At 40.2% G+C, this 23,924-nt stretch overlaps 1 protein-coding gene across 1 annotated transcript in view; it reads left to right on the forward strand.

The window, feature by feature from the left end:
- Positions 1-1,990: 1,990 nt before the first annotated feature.
- Positions 1,991-23,924, forward strand: part of grk6 (G protein-coupled receptor kinase 6) — a 65,643-nt gene continuing 43,709 nt past the window's right edge. Inside the window, exons 1-2 of the mRNA XM_044222823.1 lie at positions 1,991-2,214; positions 11,803-11,898. Of these exons, the coding sequence (XP_044078758.1) occupies positions 2,163-2,214; positions 11,803-11,898 (148 nt within the window). The 5' untranslated portion in view covers positions 1,991-2,162. The remainder of the gene's footprint in view (positions 2,215-11,802; positions 11,899-23,924) is intronic.

Raw genomic sequence — 23,924 nt, forward strand, 5'->3', positions numbered from 1 at the left:
TTCAAATCCTGTCTCCATCTTTAAACATATAATCCGTCTCTTGTATAAAACATTTCTCTGTGTTAGCATCCAACCAACAAGCTTCTTATGTTCTCGCGAGGCAGCGCAAGTAAGTTTAGTAACTTAAGTAATAAATCAGTACATTCATCCCTTTTTCAAGACTGTTCAGGTCAGGATGTCCCATTAAGTGCTGTTTACATCTGCACAAGGTCTCATCCCTACCAGATAACGCTGTTCAGGTGTTTTCTTCCTTCCTGGTTTGGGTAGGAGGCCTTTTAGCCTTTGTGGCTCTGAACTGTTCAGGTCCTCATCGAAGAGCAGATGAGGACTCTGAGGGAGGAAGAGGATTGTCTCCAAGTGGAAGTTCGGTCCAGAGAGTGAGTTTTGAAAGGCAGAACCAGGAGAAGCAATCGCTGAGTGACAGATGCTGATCAATATCTCTATCAACCCTCTGCCTGATATGACTCTCTCTCTTTCTTAAAGTACATTTAATGCACTGTGGTGCTTTCATTGATCTGTGCAGGGAATTCCGCTTTCTGCAGAGAGAAAGAGATGAGCCACAAAGAGCAGCAGCTCTGGAGTCAGTAATCTATTGATCAGTTTTGACTGATACATCCAGGGACACCAAAGCCTTTTGGAATTGGATTTCATTCATAGCGTGACCTATGTCATTGTGACATAGGTCACACAAATGAAGTGGTTGGGAATATTTTCATTGGCTGGATAATTAGCACTTGATCAATCAGGTATAGAGAAGTGAATCAAACACATGCTGCTAGATGTTTACTGCCGAACTGTGGAACCTCTCGGGAATTAATTAATCAAACATTAAGATCGGAAAATATGTGTCAAATCAAAATAGTAGCTTCCTACTATGATTGTAATCACATTCATATGATTTTTTAAAAATCATTTTATCTTTAAAATGTCAAGAACAACAATGGCAGGTAGCCTATATTTCAGATTTAGCAAAATGCTAGCAGGTTTAGGCAATGATAACCCATTTTTTTAGCCATGCTAGCGGCTAGGTCTATAATAGGCTACCATTAGCTTTTTTAGCATTCTGCTGAAAGCATGACTGAGCCTAGACACCTGAGGCTTATAAAGTATTTTACTGATAGTATCTGAACTGAGCCTGACAAGCTGAGATGTCCCAAAATGGCAACCGTACAGAGGAAGCCCTTATTCTGGGTACATTTTGGGAAGCACTACCCTCTTTTAACTCTTTAAACTAATAAATAAATCCGCCAATGACAAAAACATAGCAGCAATTCCATAATTCCGATAACTGAAACATGATAGTTGACGAAAATAAAATCTTAACTCGAGGTCAATTTACATTTCATGGTTAAAAGTCTCAGTTATCTCAGGTAAAAGCTCCAGAAAAAGCTACGAAGTGGACCTTGAGTTAAGATTATTTTGTGAGGCTACTGTTTTCAAGGTCAAGAAAGAACTTTAACGCTAACAATAGTGGAGGTTTCTGTTCATATGCTAAGCTAAATGTTTATCTTCCACTGTACTGCATTGTAATTTGAGAACCATGCCATTTAACCAAGATAAATACAAGTATTGAATTAGCATTCAGCAGCTACAGCTAGCCAAAACTTCATGGCGGCTGTAGGCTACTTTTTTGAATGCTAACAATCCTTTAATCTCGGTTAAAATACCGAACTGATCATAATTAGGCAACTATAAAGCACTGTAGATACTCATTTAACTAAAGATGTATTATGTTTTAGCGTTTTAAGGTGAAAACAATCCTCCACAGCAAAAAAATACACTGTGGAGCTAGCTTAAAAAACGAGGCGGGAAGTGAGAGCAGAGTGAGAGGTCTGTCTGTGATACCGCTCTTTTGTTGTGTTATTAAACGGAAATATTTACAACAGAGTGAGAAGTCGGTGTTTCCTCCTTATCTCTGACAGTCGCTCCAGGGCGGAGAGACGAAGGGAGGAGGAGGAGGAGGAGCAGAAAGGGGAGAGGAGGGGTGCGGACTGGACTGTGTGAAAGCAGAAACGGAGGGTTGAATTTTTACTCCTTGGCTGGGTGGTGGGAGGAGGTGGTGGACGGTGTTTAAGGAGGATAAACTGAGCTTGAAGCCGCCAGGAGGGGACCAGGAGCTCCGTCTGCTGCCGCTGCTGCTGTGACCCCCAGACAGCATCAACATGGAGCTGGAGAACATCGTAGCCAACACGGTGCTGCTGAAAGCACGGGAAGGTAAGGATGGAGATGGCGGTTTGACAGCTCCCAGGTCCCAAACTGCAGGAGGGATGCCCCCGGACATGGGCGATATAAAGTGTTACTGCACTAACTCTTGGCCGGTGATCAAATCTTTTGGTGATGCGGTTCAGCACGAACAGGATATTACCCAAAATACGCGCCGTTCTCTCGAGTGGATAGAACGACGTACCGAACTAAATTTTAAACTCCAACAATTTAAAGGTTTGTGGCTTATCCGTGAACGTACTTACGTCCTTTAACTTGTATGGAGGCCGTGGCCAACTCTTTAGCAAACAGTGGCCAATTCGGCGTGGGAATTGTTTTAGTAACTGGCTTTATTGCGATAAAAATCTGTGCCTTCCTTGTTGACGGTGCTCACTATAAACGCTCAATAACGCTGTTGTACGTTAACGCTAGGTTACCCAGCTTCACAGTGAGGCTTGGTAGCAGAATACAGTGGGGATGCCAAGCTAGTCAGATATAGTTTAATAATTATTGAAATGAAGATTGAATGAAGTAGTGTGTGCCGAATTAAAGAGCGGATCCCAGAGACTCGTAAACGTTGTCAGTATTGTTGTGTGCGTTGTTTAAAGCGAACGGACACAGTTGTAATAAAAGGGCGCGTGAAATTGCAAGATTCTTATAACAAGTTTGGCTTGGCTGTGATTATGTACATGGAAGTATGAGTGTCCGGAAGGGGTTGCGACTGTGAAATGTGACTGCAGCGACACATCGGGTTTCCCTTGCTGATGTTGCAGCATCGTCCTGTCGTTTGCGAAACAGGATGTTGAGGCAAAGCAGCTGTGCTGTGCAAGGGTTTGTACTTTGTGCACAGAATTGCAATTTATGGTTTTAGCTTTTTTTTCTTCTTCTGTGTTTAAATGGCTTGTGTTTATTTGCTATGCAGCCTGGACTCTGGGACTTTTGTTTTGATACCTGTGGGCTACTAGTTAAGTCACTCCAGGTTAATAGGTCAGCTAATTTAGCTGAGCTAAATGTCTAAAATGCAAATGTACCAGAAGAAATGTTACATCTTTTATACACTGGTAGGCCTACAGTCTGTCCTACGGGTGTTGTGCATGACACTATTGAGTACAGTACACATTATAAACAGACATTTTATTGAGAACAAGGGAAACATCACCAGAGCACGTTCTTAATGTTACGTTAATGTTAATGTAAAGGTTGTGGCGAGTCATTGCCAGCATAATCCACTGCCATCTGCAGAGGCCAGAGGGACACGAGAAGATGAGTTTCATGATCCCTCACTGTGAGCTTATCTGCTCAATTCAGCTTATCTGTTGTTCTTGTAGAGGACCAGGACTCAAGCCTCTGTGTTGGCACCCATCTGCCCAGCTGAAGTTCCCTTGAGCAAGACTCTGTATTTCCCAGTGCCAGGCAGGCCTTGACCTCTGACCTCTCTGGAGCCCAGACAAGATGTTCTTTCATCACTGGGGAACAAAAAGTGTTATATCATCATCGTTAATACCGTAGCCTATTGGACAGACTGACGAGACCTTGTTTGATTCAGGTATAAAAAGACACATTTGCTTATATGCAAAAATGCACCAGGAAGTTAAACAACATGCCAGGTCAATGCAAAGACAATTATGCAGCCAGATGATGCCAGCAAATAATCATGTAAGCTCATCAGTGTAAACACGCCAGAAGTCTTCAGAGGATGAGGTAATTCCATCCAATTTAAAAGACATGTATTTTTGTATGTTTAAGCCTATTAAAGGGGCACTCCCCCGATTTTACAGCTTTCCAAAGTTTGCAAAATAACCAAACAAAACGCTGATTACTGCATGTCGAGTTTGTCTTGGCTTAGGCTTGAGACTTAAATTGAACAAAAAGCCTGATATAATCTGGAGATGTGGGATTCGAATGAAGTGGGCATTTAGGAGGCAGCGTTGGTCCAATGAAAGACATTCTTCATTGTATCTAGTGTTTTTGGAGCTTGACCCATAGTAGAGACTGAAATCGTTTTATGTGTAACTGTCCGTCTCCTTGAGGGGTCGTCATGGAATAAGGTCTAAGAGTTTAAAAAGTCTCTAAGTCTGAGGCAGTCAGTGGCGTGCCAACGGTATCGCTAATGCTAGCAGCAACATGTTCTCGAACCTTGAATTTGACTTTATGTAAAATTCATTCAGGTTGCAGTACCTCTGTAACAGATAGGCACAGTTTTGGCTCTTCAGAAAGACTAATTTAAAAAGCCCTCTATTAGAAAATACATTGAGTTACAGAAGCTAGTGGAACGGGCTAGCAAAGAGTCGTATCGAACCTCAAAACCTTTTGGTACTGAAAGAAATGAAAAAGTTGTCTGGTCCAGTTCATGATCGTATTCTCTTATTCTTTGATTAGATAGTTCCTGAGTTAAATAAACACATTTAGCCAGTTTTAGCCTGTGTTTTATTTAGGCGGAGTTCTTGTACCTGTGCTTGTGTTTAGACAACATTTAATATTTGGTTAATATCTCAACTCCTGTTGCTGAATCGCTGGAGTACTCGTTTAACTACAGTTTGCTTGTACTTCACATTACCGCTGATCATTTTCCAAAGCGCTGATTTCCGTGCCATGGAAATCAAACTGCAGAGGCTCGCTGTTGCTGGAAAGCCATCTGCAGGGTCATGAGAAGATGAATGTCGTGATCCGACGGTATAATTCATCACAATTAACCATGCTTGTATTACAACTAACTACGCTTCATCACAAGACAAAGGTCTCTCTGTGTCTTCTCTGATGGATTTCTTCCTCTGTGATTGATCATTTTTGGTGTAAATAGTGATTTTTATAAAGACGTCCTTTTCTTTTTGGATCTAAAACTGACACCAAAAACTCACATTTACCCTCCTCAGTTACTTGTGGAAGAGAAGGATGTCTGCAAAAAGAAAAATGGGCCTAGGATTGGAACAAAGGCTTTAGGTTTGAGATGGTGTTAAAAATATTAGGGTGGAGTTTTCCTTTTAAAGCAAGCAGCATTAGGCAACTTCCCATGTTGATGGCTGCAGATGGAGGGGAGAGAGGAAACAGTTTGAACTTCAATGACCAAAAATCCTGTAGTGTGACCAGTATTGCACGCTAATGTGAAGTAAAGCAACGGGATGAGAGAGGCAACAGGCCATTTTGGAGAGTCCATCTTTCTGTGGAGATATTTCAGTCTTGAATTTTTGGCAAAGGTCTGTCCCTGACTTACTGAGTGAGTAATAAAGTTACACCATTGGTCGGTGTACACACGGCGTGTTGGACTTTCCCCCTTTGGCCGTTGCGCTTTTACTGCGAGGCGTGGACAGTCCTCAATGACGTGTAAAGCTTTGTTTATACTCGTGCGAGACACGCGTGGCGTGGGGCTCAGCGGACGCCACGGAGGCGTTTACGCTCAACGCGTTCTCCGCTGCAGTGTTCTCTGAAATACTCTGAAACAGTTTGTGAAGAAGCAGGAAGTCGGAAGAATGCCGAAGACCAAACATGGCTGCACGCTCTGCCATACCTCAGCGCTGAGGAAGACTTGTAATTGATTGTAAACTCGAATATCTATTCGTGGTTTCTAATAACAGTTTGATTCTGCTGGCAAAATATTATTTACTCAAATGTAGATTTTTAGGATATCCTCCTGTTTTTGAAGCATCTTTTTTTAAATCCTTGAGACATATTAATAGCAAAAATTAATTCATTACGTCTTAAAAGTCATTTGCTTTCATCAGTATTTGTGGCAGTCATGTTCTCAGCTGTTTTGTAATGGACGTGTTCTACAGATGGCTGTTTGAACGTTGGCCACGTCCCTTTCGCTTTTCGCAATCTTATTTTTGTCTTATTTCTTCACTAAAGCCTCTCAAAACAATGTTCACTGAGAAAAGAGGAGCTGATCAACACGTTGATATGTTAAATCTAGGTCACTTTTAATTTCTTAACCGTGCGCTCACGGCAATTAAGCTGTATGAATAGGATCGAGTCCTTAATAGACGCCATGACCAGGTGCTCCAAGCACTTCGTGACAAAAAGGGGTGAGTGCAGTGGGGGGGGGTCGGTATTTAGGCTCTCAGTCAGAGACTTGTTAATGCTAAGGAGTGGTGATGGCTTACGGCTCTTTGACGGGAGCCGGATCTCACGGATCCGTTCCTTTCAGGGAGCCGGCTCTGAATTTAGTGCCGCTTCTGCCGCTCACCGCCTCACTCACTTTCTTGTTTGTTGCATACCGAAGGTTAAAAAGTGAAATATGTCAAGAATAACTAGCTGTATAACAAAAATACTACTACTAGTGAAATAGTGTGGTTAATAAATAATTACACAACTCTACACAGACACACACGGGATATTTCAGTTCAATTTCTATGACATAATATGAAACAAAAAATATTTCTGTTCAAAAGTGTCGCTCTTTTATTGTCATGCATTTCTTTTTTTGGGGGGGCGGATGACACTTGTAATTTTTCTCAATTCTTGCCATTCTGTAATCTATAAAATGTCACAAATATGAATTTAATCAGTTAATCACCTGACTATGTTTCACTCTCTAACATTCAAAAATCAGCTGATGTGTCATATTATGCTTCTGGAAAGAAAAATAATATTCGTAAAACATTACATTTTTCTGCCTCTGCTTGAAGACGTCACAGTAGAGACACAGAAGGGGACATGTGATTGGTCTCCTGGGTTTAAACCGCGGACTGCACATTTACTTGGTGCATGTTTTAGACCGCTGAGCCCCCAGGACCCTTGCTGGCAACCATTTTCAATGTAAAGTAGTGAAAGCCTTAAAAGTCGCTAGATTGCGTCTATTAACTATTAAATATGTAAATGCAAGATTTTAAAATATGAAAGTCAAAAAAAGAAGTCAAGCTAAAGTGACTCTAACTAGCTTTATTATTATTAGTTTAGTTAGTTAGTCATTTAGAACAAAAACACAGGAGAAGGAGTAAACAATGGGGATCAGCGATTGGTCGTTAGGCACGCGCATTCACAGCTCATTCACGTTTCCGACTGGCCGCTGATTGGTCGACTGAACGTGCCGCTGCTCTTCTCCAATCACTGCACGCAGTCTGGGAGAGGGCTTAAGGTCTGCCCAACACGTTGCTTTGTTTCTTGGCTCTTTTTTTTGAAAAATAAAAAATCACTAAAGGGTTCAAAGTCACCAAATCTAGCGAGAAAGTCGGTAAGTTGGCAACACTGCCCAGGACATCCTGCAGCTTCTGCTTCTAAAATCTTCACCTTAAGAATCATCATATATGTGATTTATTTGTGCTAGTTTACTTTGATTTACAACCATTTCTAAATCTAAAAGGTCTGGTCTTTAGTTTTGATTAACTAGTTCAGGTTTGCTGCAAAACATCCAACAATCCCACGTTCACGCCTGCATAGTGGTGAGTGTAAAGGCATGAGGTAGGCTCGTGCGTGCACACGGACGAGAGTGATGCGGATATACGGATGTAAACAATGCCCAGTTTAAAATATAAAAAGAAAACGGCTTTGCAAATGTTTTATTTCGGAAAGAAATGCATTCATCCGGAGCTGCAATGATTAGCTGATTAATCGATTAGTCAGTCAACAGAAAATGAATTGGCAACTATTTTGATTTTGATCAATTAATCATGTGAGTCAATTTCCAAGCAAAAATCCCAAACATTGCCAGTCTTACATTACAGCAAACTGCACATCTTTGGCTCCGGGACTGTTAACCTTTCACTATTTCATGATGTTATAGACCAAACAACTAATTGATACATCGAGAAAATAATTGGCAGATTGATCGATGATGAAAACAGTAGTTAATTGTAGCCCAACACTTATCATGTTTGTCAGGCCTCAAGGATACACACCGTGTGCTTTAGTGAGTAACACCGAATGTAAATATAACTTGTTGCAAGAAAACTCACAGTGCATCTTTCAGTAACTAACTGAAAACATCAGCTGCTGTTCAAGAGACATACTGATAGGAAAAAGGACATTTAGAATAGCAGTACAAGTGTTTTTCTTTCATTCGTGTGGTGTGACATTGTTTTATTAAGGTGGTATCTCATGTCAGGCTGAACTTCAGTGTCGTACATACTTCATCATGTCACAGACTGTTGTTTTGAACTAAACGAAGGCCGTTTCACCAACAGCGTTGAGAAGTCACTTCTCTGCCTGTGCGTTTGTGGGATGATCTCTTCCTCCTTGACTGGAAGCTAATTGGACTGCTTTCAGTCTAATTATGTATGTTCATCATTTTGTGGAGAATCTGTGTTTCAGTGCCTTCCTGTCTCACTGACAGGCCGTATTCTCATGCTGTTTGTCTTGATTTACATTTCCACTAATGCACAGAACGGACATCAGGGATCTCGTTCTCTCTGTTATCAATCAGCTTATTGGTAATTCTGCGGCTGATATTATCGTCTGTTTCCCGGACACAAACAAAACATCTTGTTTGCATTGTATCTGTGACAAGAATCCATTTTTATTGGGGACATCTGAGTAGCAACTGCCTTGCAGTATTTGAATAGCAAATCCCGAAGCGTGGTATTGACTTTCTCATTGTCAGAACACACAGTGAGGCCGCTGCTGCGTTCACAGCAACACTCTGTAAATACATCAACACCTTCAGCACTGTCTCTGTCTCTCTGTTTGATCCTGGAGCATCACTAAGGGCAATCAGGCCCCCAGAAATTTCATAGCACCGCCATGTTTAATCTTCGAGAACTGTTATAGCCTCTGGATGAGATCTGACGGATGCCCCGCAAAATGTTTACACAGAACAAGGGCGCAATCTACTGGTGTGGGGAGGACACTTTTTAAAATCCTATTTTTGTCCCCTACTTTTTTTTGCTAAGTTTGATTTTCTCACTAAAATCTCTCTCAACAGTGACCTCTGATTGTCCAGCTGCTGAAATCCAGATGAGAGAACCTTTGAGTTGATAAAAATGTTGATATTCATCTGGGTTGCCTCCAGTTATGATTGACAGCTTTACGATCCGCAGCAAGTGCTTTGCGGACTTTTTTTTTGCCCTGGGTTTTGCCTCTCAGGCTACATACAGCCTCGCTCCAGACCACTAGATTCAAGTAGGATTGGTGCTGTGCTCACTGACGGCTGTGTCCCCTGGTTAGAGAAACAATTGACCAATCACAGCTCAATAGTTCTTCTTTATAAATAGCTAGCTACCTAGCTATATGAATGAAAAATGGAGACAAGTGTGGAGTTGTCTTAAATCCACTTACAGAAATAAAAACAGTGAAATCGACACGTTTCTTTGGTCAATGTTAAAAAAGTTCATGAAAACTTACTGTAACTACGCCTAGTAACCGCCACCAGAGCTTACTGTCACATTCACTGTATGTTTTTCAGGTTAAAAGACACATTTAATCTGTATTTTTGATTTACAGTTAGTTAGCTGAAACGGTCAGTTGATTTATGCAGTTAACAATTATTACAATTAATCGGCAACAAAGTGATTAATCGTTCATTTATCAAGCAAAAATGCCACACATTTGCTGCCCTCAGCCTGTCTAATGTGAGGATTTGCTGCTTTTCTCTGTTTTATATCATTGTAAACTGAATATCTTTGGGTTTTGGACCGTTGGCCTGACAAAACAAGACATTTAAAGACATTTCTTTGACTGTGGGGAATTGTGAGTAGCATTTTTTTTACTATTTTCTGACATTTTATAGACGAAGCGATTCAGTACAGTTGAAAGGACAGTACTCTCTGTAGTGAAGATTCAACAACAACATTAGCTATCATAAAATATCAGGTGTCCGTCAACAAAACTATGAGATTTTAAGTAATGTCACTGTACGTATACAGCAACAGTTAAACAATGAATTCAGATTTTCTGACTGTATTGTGTCCCCCCTGCTTCTGAAACCAAACTAAACCCTTGACAAACAGTGATATGCAGCTCGATGAACTACCATTTCTTTCATTATCACTTATTTAGTCAATATTCAGTATTTTCTTGATTAATAGATCTATCTATAAAATGTCAGAAAATGGTAAGAAATGTCACACAAGTTCAAATGTCTTGTTTTGTCAGATCAGCCGTTCAAAACCATTCAGTTCACAGCGACAGAAAACTCAAACCAGAGAATGTGAATGAATTTCTGCTCAATAAAAGACGAAAGCGATCACTCGGTTATCAAAAATGTTATGTGAATTTTAGTTTTTACTGTTCAGGCGCTTAATGGTTTCTGTTGATTTCACGAGAGGAAAATCAACTTGCAGGGACTTGAAACATGCTTGAGATTTTAATCTAATTCAGTGAGCGTCGTGTTGGCTCTTGTTCTTGTTATTGCAGTGTGGCGAATGAACCTGCACTTGAAACTGCATCGCCGTGCGGCGTTTCACCGGCTGCCGGAGCTTTTGAAAGCAGCCTGAGCACCAACGCACAGAGGACAGGAACTTCCTCTGGTCTCTCTTTGTGCTTTGTTCTGATTGCTCGAGTGACGTTCGCTCTTTGTGTTCACTCTGGCATTTCACAAGAAACTGTGTATGGCTGCACCCAAACACACAAACATGTAGCCTACTACTATACTCGTGAGGACATTTTGTTGACTTGCATTAATTCACTGGAGGCACACCATAAGTTGAACCTAGCTGTAATTCTAACCCTGTAATATCAAGTCTTTACGCTAAAGCAAATGATTAACCTTTGGAGGTGAGACCTCACAATGTGACTGTATGAACAGGTTGTTGTCCCCATCAGTTGAAAGTAACTACATTTACTCAAGTATTGTGTAAATTACTTATTAAGTATTTCCATTTTATGCTGCTTTATACTTCTACTCCACTACAGTTCAGAGATGCATATTGTACTTTTTACTCCACTACATTAATCCGACAGCTATAGTTACTATTTACATTACAAATTAAGATTTTACATAAAAAAATGATGATAAGCTTATAACATACGGTGTTTCCCAACCTGTTTGGCTTGTGACCTCCTACAAAAAAGTCTAGTTGGGGCCTCTTGTCACGTTTCAGATGTCTATGAGTTGTTAGTTCCACCAAAAAAGCCCAAATACAAAACAAAGCAATTATCCAGTATTTCACAAAAAACAAAAAAACTAGAGAAAAAGCCAGAAAAACGATGACAGATTTGTGAACGTTGTTTTTTCCTCTTTCCTGACCCCTCAGATTTATCTGGTGACTGTGTACGTTGGGAACCACTGGACTAAACTAACTAACTGTATAGAAAATAGTTAAAACCAGCTCCACCTCAAGCAGCTGCAACAGTACAATGCTATTTTCACATTGATGTTATCAATATATAATAATAATATATATATATATAATATGTCAGTCACAGGGGACATTTTACTGCAGAACAAGTACTTTGATACTTTAAGTACATTTTACTGATAATACTTAAGAAGGATTTTGAATGCCGAACGTTTACTACTTTTACCACTCCATCACAGACCACACGCCTTTACACACACACACATGAACCAAGAGGTGGAAATCAAACCTGTCGTGTTGTGAAGTTACAGTGCTAACCACCAAACCTCTGTTCTGCAGCCACGTTTTTTCAGAGAGAGCGTTTCTGTCACCAAAGCAAACATCCTTCTTGGACTCTGACTTGAGTTTTAAACCAAAGCTGTTTGTTTTACAGGAGGCGGCGGGAACAGAAAAGGAAAAAGCAAGAAATGGAAGCAGCTGCTGCAGTTCCCCCACATAAGTTTGTGTGAAGAGCTGCGACAAACCACAGGTAAGATCGCTGTCTTTCCCCAGTTGTACAGAGGACTGCTTTTATCTCGCATGACATGAAAGTCTTTGTGGTCTTTGAACCAGATTCAAATCTGTTGTATCCATGGCAACTTGGTTGTTGCTCTGTCTTAAGGCCCCTTTAGCTAAACAAATGTTGCGTAGCCATCACCAGACCTCTATATTGTTAAGATCTTCTTGTTACATCTGCAGTCAACTGGCTCCTTAAGCTGAAAATCAGACCATCATAATGGCACTGATGGTGTCATAAGCTGAGACTTAGATTAGTGACTGAATCGGTGGGTGCAGAGTATTTTTTGCTTTGTTTATTTAAATGTGGAACTGCAACTAGTATTTTCATAGTGAATTCATAATCTCCTTTTTCAGTTGTCAGAAGCAGGATTGATTTAAAATAAGAGTCTGCAGCCATGCAGCGCTGTGAGGCACAGCGGTGCTTTGAGCTAAACGCTAATGTTAGCATGCTAACATTTGCTAATCAGTAATAAACAGGCAATACAAAAATAAACCAAGGTACTGAACAGATTAAAATTTTGACCTGATCTGGATCATCAAAGTGATTACAGTTCATCTTGAGGGGAACATGAATGTGTGTACCAAATTTCATGGCAATCCATCTAATAGTTAGATATTTAGATATTTCAGTCTGGACTGACATTGCCATCCATAGAGCCACGCTGCCTGTCACGTCACAGTGGTGTGTATATCGCTGTTGCCTGTCATCATGACGTCACGGATTAACAATGTTATTAAAGCGTCACTCAGCCTGAGTAGACCTCCTTGCATTTTTCTTATCGAATTACTAGCAAAAGTTTACTTGGAAGATTTGGGCGCTCTTGCGTTTCTCAGCATTTGTGTTGAATAGATTTAATACAGGTGAACAATGACATCATCATTACGGTGTTGTCCCACTTCATGGAGAGACCAGTGTGGGATTCACTAATGAAAACTCAGCTGTACAATATTATAGGATGTAGATTTTCCTGTTAAGTGGCAGCAGCTGACTTCTTCTCTGTAGAGGGAAAGTCCCAAAAAAGGCCTCCAGACATTAATGTATAATTTACAGGGGGGGCTTTATGTATAGCTATGTATTGTAGCTCATCAAAAGTTCTTGCAGAAAATGCTGTGTTTACTGGTGCCTCTGCACACAAAGCAGCATCTGTAATTTAAAGAGCAGGAAAGGTCATGATTTGAGCTGTGGATGTAGGTATGGTGATGTTCAGAGTCACATAAGTTGGCTATTTTTGGATACACAGATATACTGAAACATGATCTAATCACACTGTAATAGTTCAGTATTTATTAATGTAGGTTTCACTGAGTTTATATGATCAATGTTGATTTTTCATTTCCTCCGTGTAGCAGTGGTGACCTAAAATTACTGTACAAAAATAGACAGCCATTCATCCATGCTCTCAGCAGCAGACCTCAGGTTACTTACAAAAAAGGGAGAAAATGGATGGTACAGTCTTTGCACAGGCACTAATAAAGTCATTTTTATCATTTGGACTGAGACCAAAAACCTGTGCTCACCTTCCGTATCGGACAATCTGCACTTTATCCAGAGACACTGCACACGAGTACTTGGATAAAATGTTGTTTGTAAAGAAATAGTTCCACGTAACCCCCTCTAAAACTATAAATTGCTGTTTTTGTGTTTCTGTTTGTACGGATTAAACAAAGAGACATGAGCTGTGAGCTCTCGAGGTGTTGGTAGGTGTATGTCTTCACTTTGGACAAAGCCAGGCTAGCTGTTTCCCCCTGCTTCTAGTCTTTGAGCTAATCTAAGCTAACTGCTGCTGGCTGTAGCTTCATATTCAGCATACAGACATGAGAGTGGTATCGACCTTTTCATCTAACTCTCTGCAAGAAAGTCAATAAGCATATTAACCAAAATGTCAGATTGCATATGGAAGATTGGGACAGCCTTCCATACAGCAGATGGGAAAACAATACCACTACCTGTCCTGACAAAGAAACCTCCATATAGTTGACGGAAGAAAATCTAACTAAATGGCCGCTTACTAGCTTTTTCCAGAACTTTTACCCTCATCTCGTGGTCTTCCTGAGCAGATGGAGTTTAGATGGTAGCTGGCTACATTAGCTGTCCACAACAGTCATGCAAACTGTGACGTGAATAGTAAATGCACTCCCACGTCCGTAAGGATCTAACTAAGTTTACATGTGAACTTTTCAATAATGACAACCCTGGACTCAGAAATCCCCAAACCAACAATTGTACTTACTGTATATAAGTTTTAAAATGTATCCATCAATTAATCATATTTAAAACCAGTTGGTGGCGTTTTTTATTTCAGTTGCAGGATTTACTAATATTGTGCTTCTTTTGAGTTCTTATGAATGTTTTTTGTAATTGTGAGGTTTGCACTGCTTCCTGTCCAACACATGGACTTAATGGATCGAGCGTTGTTGTAACTTCTGTTTTTATTTTCCCTTATCACTTTTTCATTTAATGTTCTGTTTTACCCAAAGATATGCTCACGCCCCTCAGCTGCTTTGTCATGTGCGTACACGTGTCACACTTACACACTACATTCAAGGACACGAAGCTAAAGTCTGTCCTAACTTGACTCCTTTTAATACCAAGCAGATCATTGATCCAGTTCAGAAAAGTCAAGCGTATGAGAACTGTGAATGCATGCGGGGTTGTAAAAAAACTAATCTTGCTCAAGTGGTACCAGAGAGGAAACTGTGGCCCGTGCAGAAAGAGGAAGCAGACTGATGTTTTCAACCAGCAGTATGGTTACTTTCATTTTAAAAGGTGACAGATTGGAGACAGAGCCCAGAGTTTATGATACCAGAACAGATAGAAGAGCTCAGATATACAGCCAGGAGAGGATGGGAGTGAAAGTACAGGGACAAGACAAAGGAAAAAGTTTTCTGTAGCTGGTGAAAGAAAATCTCATCTGTTGTGATTCTGAAGAACTCTGAGGGTGTAGTAGTCGGTGTATATTATCTACAAATACACTGTAAAATGAAGGCTGCTGGAAATAGTTTTCATGTTATCAATGATTGCACCCGAATGGCTGTGAACAAAAGTTCTTAACCGGGAGTTTAAAGAAATTGCTTACATTCATTATGTGTGATGGAGGTTTGATATTTTTCCCAAACCAAAATTTATCTAGGAATCGTCCCACCCTTACGTCGTGTGCACAACTTGCCCAGTTATTTTGGTGGACCGTTTCCACCCCTGGAAAAGTGCAGTGGAGCTCTTTGCCTGACGGAATTGGATGGAACCACCAAAACAACATGGCGGAAAACCTTAAACAGATAACGTGACACTTGGTTCTCATGATTAGTGAAATGGTCCAACAATGGCATATGTCAATCAAGTATTTATGTGATCATGAGGCCCCTGATGATGAAACATGTTGGAGGGAATGGGTTGGAAAAAAAAGTCATGCTACATTATAATTAGAGCTGAAACGATTAGTCGATTAATCAAAAACTATTTTTTAAATTGTTTAAACTGTTTTTCAAGAAAAAATGCAAAAATATCTCTCCAGCTTTTCAATTGTGAGGATTTGCTGTATTTTTTGTTTTATGTGACAGTAAACCGAGTACTTTGAGTTTTGGACTGTTAAACATCTGAGTAGCCACAGCGTCAAAAACAGAATGTTTTACTTGATGAAAAGGAGACCCTAATATTTTTTGTTGACAACAGGTATCAGGGTACTTTGCTCAGTATTGTGATCACCCTAACCATATCTTTTAAAAAGCAAACTTCTCCAATAATGTACTCTGTTCTTTATTTGCGTACAAATGTTAAAATGAACATTAAAAATGGCACTGAAAAAGCTGCAGTGTGGCTAACACATTTGGGTCATCGCACCACTGAATAAGACGCTTCAGAGCATTGGCAGCAATGTGAATGAGATGACAGTGGTCTAAATATTGGCAGCCGTAGTGACATCTCTATCAGTCTTTAAAGGTGGAGTATGCGATTCTGCAAATAATGTACCTAACGTTAGCTAGGTTGTGGGTTAGCTTATCTAGGTTGTGGGTTAGCAAACTGTCGCTGCGAAACTAACAGCCAGAGAGGATGAGATGGTTTCCCAGAGCCAGCACAGCAGCTCCAGACAGCGACGCTCACAACTCTCCTGCTGCTATAGCTAACATCACAACAGCAGCACATCTTGGCAAACTAGAAAGTCAGCTGAATGTCCGTTGGCAAGTCGTTTAACGTTACCTGACACACAGATCATGGCTGCAATAGTGTTGTGTGGCCCAGTTCGAGCCAGTTTGTTTGTTTCCCCATTTACAGAGCCAGGGCTGCGTACAAACACCAGATCTTTTTTCAGCGCGCACACTGAACGGACAAGCTAGTGGACAAAAAGACATGTATTGGATTAGAATCGCATACCCCACCTTTAATAGCCATATAATTTCAGATGTAATGGTACAACGCTGTCAGTGGCTGTTACAGACGATATAATGTACAGTGCTGCTTGTTTGTGATCTTGCAGGAAAAGGTCACGGCTCTATTATTACCGGGTTATAAACCCTTATAAAAGACATTGGTTGTTATGAGACAGAAAGAGCGTTTATCACTGGTTGTATTCAGCTGTTGGGCTATTTCTGCTGTCTTGAAGGTCTTATGTGCTGTTTTTGAAACTGGTTGCATACACGTCATGTCTTTAAAAAAACAACAGTGATTTTCGTCTTTGCTCTGTGTTATTTTATAGCTTTGTGTAGCTCAGGTGCCAGAGTATTGTAATGTACAGTACATGCCTGTGATAATGTAGAGCACTCAGTGATGTTGATAGGTTTTCATTGTAGTGAGTCCCCAGGACCCACAGGTGGTCATTTGAGTGGGTCCCCAATAACATTTGGGTTTTTTGACAAATTGTAGTGTTAAACTCGTGTTTAGGGATGGGTATCATTAGGATTTTATCGATACTACTACTCTTATTGGTTCTTTTTCATTACTAAATCATTGCTTTAAAAAAAAGAATAAATTCAGACCAGGATTAGAATTGAATATTTTAAATACAACTAAATGTTGTTTCTAGAGCAGCAACAGAAATGTTTACAACAGCAATGTCACTATATAAACTCAATAATATCTCACTGGAAATAAAATCTAAAATGTCAATAAAATAAATCATATTCCTGACATCAAAATACTGAGCGAAGTTTAGAAAGAATGAAGCACTCAGATGTCAGACAGTATCAGTCCTTCCTCCTGTCCTCTGTCCTCCTCCCTCTGCTGCTGCTGTGATTCACTGCCTGCAGGTAAGTTACAGCTGGTAGAGGGGGGAGGGGCTGGTTTATCTCAGTAAGTTTACAAGAATTTGCCAAATTTTCAGGTACGTGGCAAACTTAGCTAAACAGTTAGACCCCATACAGACAGCTTTTGTTTTAGCTTGTTTGTAACAATTTGTTATTAGCCGAGCTAGCGCGCTATGCTTGTGTAAAACATAGCGACGATGGATGAAAGACAGCGGACAGAGCAGATTAAAGTATTGCTTTCTACATGTTTACATGCTTGTTAAACAGGTGTATTGATAAAGTATTGTCTTTTTACTCACAAAGGTTTTATTACACGTACTTACAGTAACGAGGGTAGTTGTCGTCAACTCGAGTAATCTTCAAGTTGTCTCCACAGGTTTCTTTTGTTTATTTCTATGATTTCAACACGGAATAGGGTGCGTCCCCTGGACGGACGTGTCGATAGTGAGTTTACTGTGTCCTTTTGGATTTGAATGTGTCAGAGATGCAGGACGCATACCTAGCAACATCACTGGCACTGGTAAAGCTGCAGTGTGGGTACCACCTTTTGATTCATCTCACCACAGGAAGTGAGCATGTGAAGCAGCGTTAATGAGTGACAGAGGACAGAAAGCATGTGAAGCGCAAACCGTTGTGGGAAGCCAGTGAGGGATCATGTTCAGCGAGTGTTGCTTTGGTTTGAGGGCTAGAGATGGTGGTGGGCAATCCCCCAACGGGCCTCCAATCTTGCAGATCAGTTTGGGATTTTCCTAGAGTTGCATCAAACCTGCGTCTATGCGATGCAGAGTTTACAGCAATATACTGTAAGTGATGTGAGTGTCAGGATGTCCCCGGAGGGGTCTTGAATGTATATTTTCAGATAAATCAAATAAGTCTTGTTTTTATTCTCGAGACAACACTACAAGGGCGTAGGTTTGGTCTCAACTTTGGTAAGGTCATTCTCGTAAGTTATCTCAAAATTAGCAGGGGGAGGCGCGTAAAAACACCTGTTTGCAGCTGTCGCTCTCTCTCAGCGCTGTCCATGGTTCTGAAACAACAGCTAAGCAATGGTCACATGTATCTCGGCCAATAATTTGACATTGGAAATGATCTGATTTGACTTCACTCCAAAGATAATGCGAACAAGTTCGCTCAAATATTGGTAGGGACTATTCTGTCCTCCTAAAATATCGGTAGGGACATGTCCCTACCGTCCATATGCAAATCTACGCCCTTGCAACACTAGTACCAAGAACTGTAGCCAGTGTTTGGTATTTGGTCTTAATGCCTGGTTTTGGGACAAAGAGATGAATCTGTTTGCTCTGCGGAAGGCGTTCCACTTCCACCTTGGTGCGTGTGTGTTTGTGTGTGGGGCTGAGCAATTAATCGTGTTTATATCAAGATCGAATGTTGAAAGAGAGCAACTTTCAAATCGTAAGCTGTGATTTTAATTATAACAGCGCCTTAAGCTGCAGGAGGTAATGGCTATGAGGATACGTCTTCAGCACATTTGGATAGCCGTAGCTAGTTAACATATAAAATTAACTTGTGGCTGTTGTCTGGCCAAGTGTAAATACTACAGACAGAAATTAACCAAAGATGATTTCATGATGGAGTTTATCATTTTGTTGTTTCATCTTTAAAAAATGGCCCATAAAGATATAGTTTCAGGTACCAAAATCTGGTTGAAAGCCTGAAACCAGAAGAGTGGAGGCTGTCATAGCAGCAGATTAATGCCCATGGTTTTGGAGTCACGTAGTCAACTATCACAAATGGGTGGAATTTCTAGGTCTCCACATACTTTTGGTCATATAGTTCAAATTTGTGTATGCGTGGCACAAACGTATCACTGTAAGACGGTGTAGACCACAAATGCAGTTACATTTCTAGAAATAATTGCAATTTAAATACGATAACTGATCAGAGAAATTGCTATTGGATATTTTTCTCAAATATTTTAGCCCTGTGTGTGTCTGTGTGTTTGTGTTCTGTTGTAAACCAATCTATTGCTATATGTGATGTCAGCGTGAAATACTACCACTATCATGAGGTTTACAGCAGACTTCCCATCCATTGGTGGTGTGTTTGTGTATGGAGGTATGGGGATCCATACATGACGCCCAGGCGGGGCAGAGTAAAGACACAGGCCACATTGTTAGGAAGACATCAATTAAAGAAGAAGCACTGAGGCCCAGCTGTGATGAAACGTATGCTGCCTTGAGGAGCACTGTGGCGACAGACAGGCTGGTTGGGATCAAAAGACGGGTGGAAGATTTGAGCCTCAAGGATGAATTTATATACAGCACTGTATGTGTTTGTTGGGGCTTTTACACCAGTTAGTTCCAGGAAATGAGTACAGGAAATAAATCAGGAACTAATAGCTGCAGGAACATTCAAGGATCAAAATAACTCTCATTTTGAACCATTTTCCTTTTTTTAGTACCTGAACTGTGGGTGGAAAGTAACTACATACATTTACTCAAGTACTGTACTTAGTTATGTGTTTGAGGTACTCATAGTATTTTTTTATTGTATGTTACTTACTTTACACCTAGTTAACTACATTGACATTCATCTGTCGGTCCACATCTTTGGACCAGATGGATGGATTAAGACATTCATGCTCCCCAGAGGATGTATCCTATTGACTTTGGTGGTCCTCTGAATTTTCATCTAGCACCATCATCAGGTCAAATTTTAGTTTATTTAGTTTAGTTTATGACCAAATGACTTGCAAAACTAATGGCATCCCATCAACCTCATCCGTACAGCATGTCAGCATGCTAAATTAACATGGTAAACATTATAAGTGCTAAACATCAGCATGTTAGCATGTTGACGTTAGCATTTATCTCAAAGCTGTGCCTAAGTACAGCGTCAGAGCAAGCAGTTTAACATACAAAACGCACGATCCATCAATAAAATATGATGGATTGTTGATGAAAGTACCCACCAGTATTTAAAGAAGTCAAAATCAGGTCCACGTCAGCCGACTACAACATTAAAATGCTGTTTACATTTGTGACTGATACTGGGTTTTTTAAGGCTGGTACCAATACCAATATTTGAGATCGATAAATCAAAAAATCAAAGCACTAAAATGTTTGTGTTGGCACAGAATGGATCATGTTAAATGTGATATAAAATGCCAATTTTTATGCTCTGGTTTTGCAGCTTTGCTAAAAAATTAAATGATTCCTCTAAAATTAAAGACTGGGGGAAAAATGGGAAGATGGGTAAAAGATTAATTTGCAGTAAATTCACAGTAAATTCTAAACATGTGGAGGGCTTTATGAAGTTGTCTCACAAGCCAGATCTGGCCCCTGACCCTGCGACCCCTGGGCTTGCAGACTGCTACCACATGTGTACCGCATCGTTCAGACTGTAAGCAAGGACTGGTTGTCACTACAATCATTGTTAGGATTGGGGATGAGGAGGAACTTCTTGTAACGTTATTAGCATTCAAACAAAGTTATGTAGCCAACATATGAAATAGTCTAAAATAAAGAGAGAAAATTAGAGTCTAATGAGGACAAGAGAAAGTAAAAGGAACAAATCTTTATTTGATAAAATTGTTTAATGCGATTATGTACTAAAGCAAAACACTCGATTTGAATTTGAATTTGTGGCGTTTTCATTCTCCGTTTCTACCTCTGCAAGCCTCGTTTCCAACATGTATTCAAATATCTTACAGTCACGCAGCAGCAAGTGACAAAAAAAACAACACGATCACTCTGTGTTCATCGCGTGCTGAAATTATCTTTTAATCTGTTGTTGTTTTCCTAATTTTCCCTGCTCTTCAGATGTGGTGAAAACACAAATAAGAGTGTGGAAAACGGCCTTTTACATCCTGATTCAGTTCCTGATTTAACTCCTGGGTTTCTTTGGTCAAACAGGGCAATAACAGTTCCTGCTGATGCGAAAATCTCCTGTATGTAAAGTTGAGTTTGGTTGAAGCAGTGGGCGCTTATGTGATCAACAGCAGATGTTTTTTTTTTTTCCAGGAAACCTTCACAACAGAGCTGCTTCTTTCCTGAAAGGTGCTATGCAAACAAGCTTTGATTTGAATGAGTTCAGTCAAACATGCTGTCTCATGTTTAGGCTTAGAAAGAGAGTGAGAAATGGAAATAAGAAAACTGATAAGATATACAAAGATAAGAGCTCAGTAATGATTCAGCTCTAAAAGTCTTTGTGAATTTGACTGTTTTTATGAAACCAGAAGAAGGAGGTGAGTGGGAGGGAGTCTTGAGAAAGACGTTCAGGAAACTGTCAACTTCCTTGTTTGTCAGAAACAGGTTGTTCTCTTCTCTTCTCTATGTTCATTTGTTTATTCTCTCCTTCTTTCTCCTCTTCTCTCCTTCCATTTACCTCACATATTATTACATACCATGCAGGCAATATACAACATTTCTATCTCCCACAACAATGTCTAATCACTGTGATCTTAAAGTTTTTCTCCTTTTTCAGATGCATTGCTGCCAACATTGTAAATGCAGTGATTCAGTGATCAAAACTTCAAATGCATTCAAATAACGTTGAATAATTTCTGGTTCACACAGTTCTCTTTACTTTTCACTTAGCTGCACTCAGCGTTTGCACTTGGGTTGAATGCTCTCCTTTTTATGAGACGGTGTAGTCCCTCATTCGTCCAGGAGTGTTTCATCGTAGAAAAGGTTTCAGTCGTAGTCATCTGGACACGTCACAGAATCAAGACGTTTCGGCTCCCATCCGGAAGTCATTCTCAATTGTGAAAATGGTCTGAGAACTCAGAAAACCTTGGCTCTGGTTCGGGAACTCGAAAACAGAGCCAGGAAATTAGCAGACCACAGGAACCATCTCCGTTTTGTAGCTTAAATTTCTCAGACCATTTTCACAATTGAGAATGACTTCCGGATGGGAGCTGAAACGTCTTGATTCTGAAAACAGTCTCCAGATGACTACGACTGAAACCTTTTCTACGATAGAACACTCCTGGACGAATGAGGGACTACACCGTCTCATAAAAAGGAGAGCATTCAACCCAAGTGCAAACGCTGAGTGCAGATTTCCCTGTTAGTCTTCTGCTCACAATATTCTCAGTCTGGTTTCCAATAAATAGAAATATTTTTCTGTTGTGTGTGAACGAGCTACAACATTTGTGATTCCCTGATCAGTATGAAGTCACGTGTAAAGGGACACACCAGATTGGTCAGCTGGTGTTTGCCAATTAAAATGGAAGCAAATAGAGTAGGAAAAGTGGATGTGATGGAGGAGTGTGTGAATGAAAGATGGAGAAGTCTTTGGAGAGGCGACAGTTGTCCAACTTTCCAAGCCCACCCAGCGATATCAACAGTCTTCCTCAGTGAAAGTTAGATTTTCTTTCAGTGTGGAGTTGGAACATTTATAAACACAAATCTCAAGAATATAGTAGTAGTGATGTGGCCTGATGTAAAGAAAGCAGAAGAAGAGAGACAGGCATGTAGTAGTAAACAGAATGTTTTGTTACTGTAATTTTAATTTCACGTTTGTGTATTAGGTTGTTTTTCATTTTTTAGCAATTTTGATTTGCTTTTTTGCAAGTGGAAACAGTTTTGGTGTTTGTGCCACCTGTTCTCAAAACTGTGCTTTTGTTTTGTAACAACACATCAAGGCAATCGAGTAAAATGTAATTTATCTAATGTTTTGCTGTTGTCTTTTACTGTTGCTGTTGCTAACTTTCTCCCCTCGTGACTTTGCTGCTGTTGTCTTCTTTCTGAGAGACACGTGCAGGAAACTCAGTGCACATGTGCTTGTTCTCTCTACAAATGGCAAATGAAAGCATCTTGAGTCTTGATGGATGCAGGCTCCTCTCCTCCTCCAGGACGCTCTGAGCCCTCATCTACAGGCCATTAGAGAAACTCGATCCCACACTAAACCAGGTCCAGGATGCTGAGGATGCAGGGACCTTTTTTTGTCAGCAGCTCTACAGTATCATTACATGCATCTTCATAGAAATATGTTTCTTTGTTCGGCAATATGGAGCAACCTAGAGATTGGGGAAACCTGATGACTAATCTGCTCGCTGATATACTGTACATGTGTCGAACTGAAGACTGAAATTTAGCTAAGTGTAAAAGCACAGATGTTTGGATTGATCATGATCAGCAATAATCCCTTATGATGCATAAAGGTAGTTTATAAATGTAGATAGAAATGTCATAACTGATGTTAGATACTTGTCTGACTTGTGTTATGACATTTGGAAGAAAAATTATGAAACTTTCAGTTTTGGTCCGACCTCCAGTGGATTGATGTGAAAGTGCTGCGTAGGAACCCAACATTAGTTTTCAAATGTACAGGAGCATTCATTTATTTTTTGACCACTTGGGGGCAGCGGAAGAAGCTGAAAACACAACACTGACATATTATTACCTTATCAAGATGCTATGGCTAACATGTTAGCAAACAGTTGCCTGTTCACACACCCAGCAAACAGAGAAACAATATCATCCCACTGGAGTTGTGTTTGCGTCCATTAGAGCTGAAATGATTACTTGGTTGACAGAAAATAACAAATGTTATACATTTTAAAGTGGAATTTTCTTCTTTGCTGTCAGGAAACCTGAGAGTGAGCATGAGCATTTCATAATGAAGATGGATGGGGATGAAATGGAGCAGAGGCTTGTTGATTTTTGCTCTCGGTTAGTTTGTCTTTACTTTTGAAGCAACTGGTAACACCAGAGCCCAGGAATCCTGATTTGGTTTTGGTGAGTTACAGGTGAAAAGACATCTAGGCATCTATTCCAACTGCCTTTCAATAAC

Source organism: Siniperca chuatsi, linkage group LG14 (assembly GCF_020085105.1).
Source record: "Siniperca chuatsi isolate FFG_IHB_CAS linkage group LG14, ASM2008510v1, whole genome shotgun sequence".
Taxonomy (NCBI): domain Eukaryota; kingdom Metazoa; phylum Chordata; class Actinopteri; order Centrarchiformes; family Sinipercidae; genus Siniperca; species Siniperca chuatsi.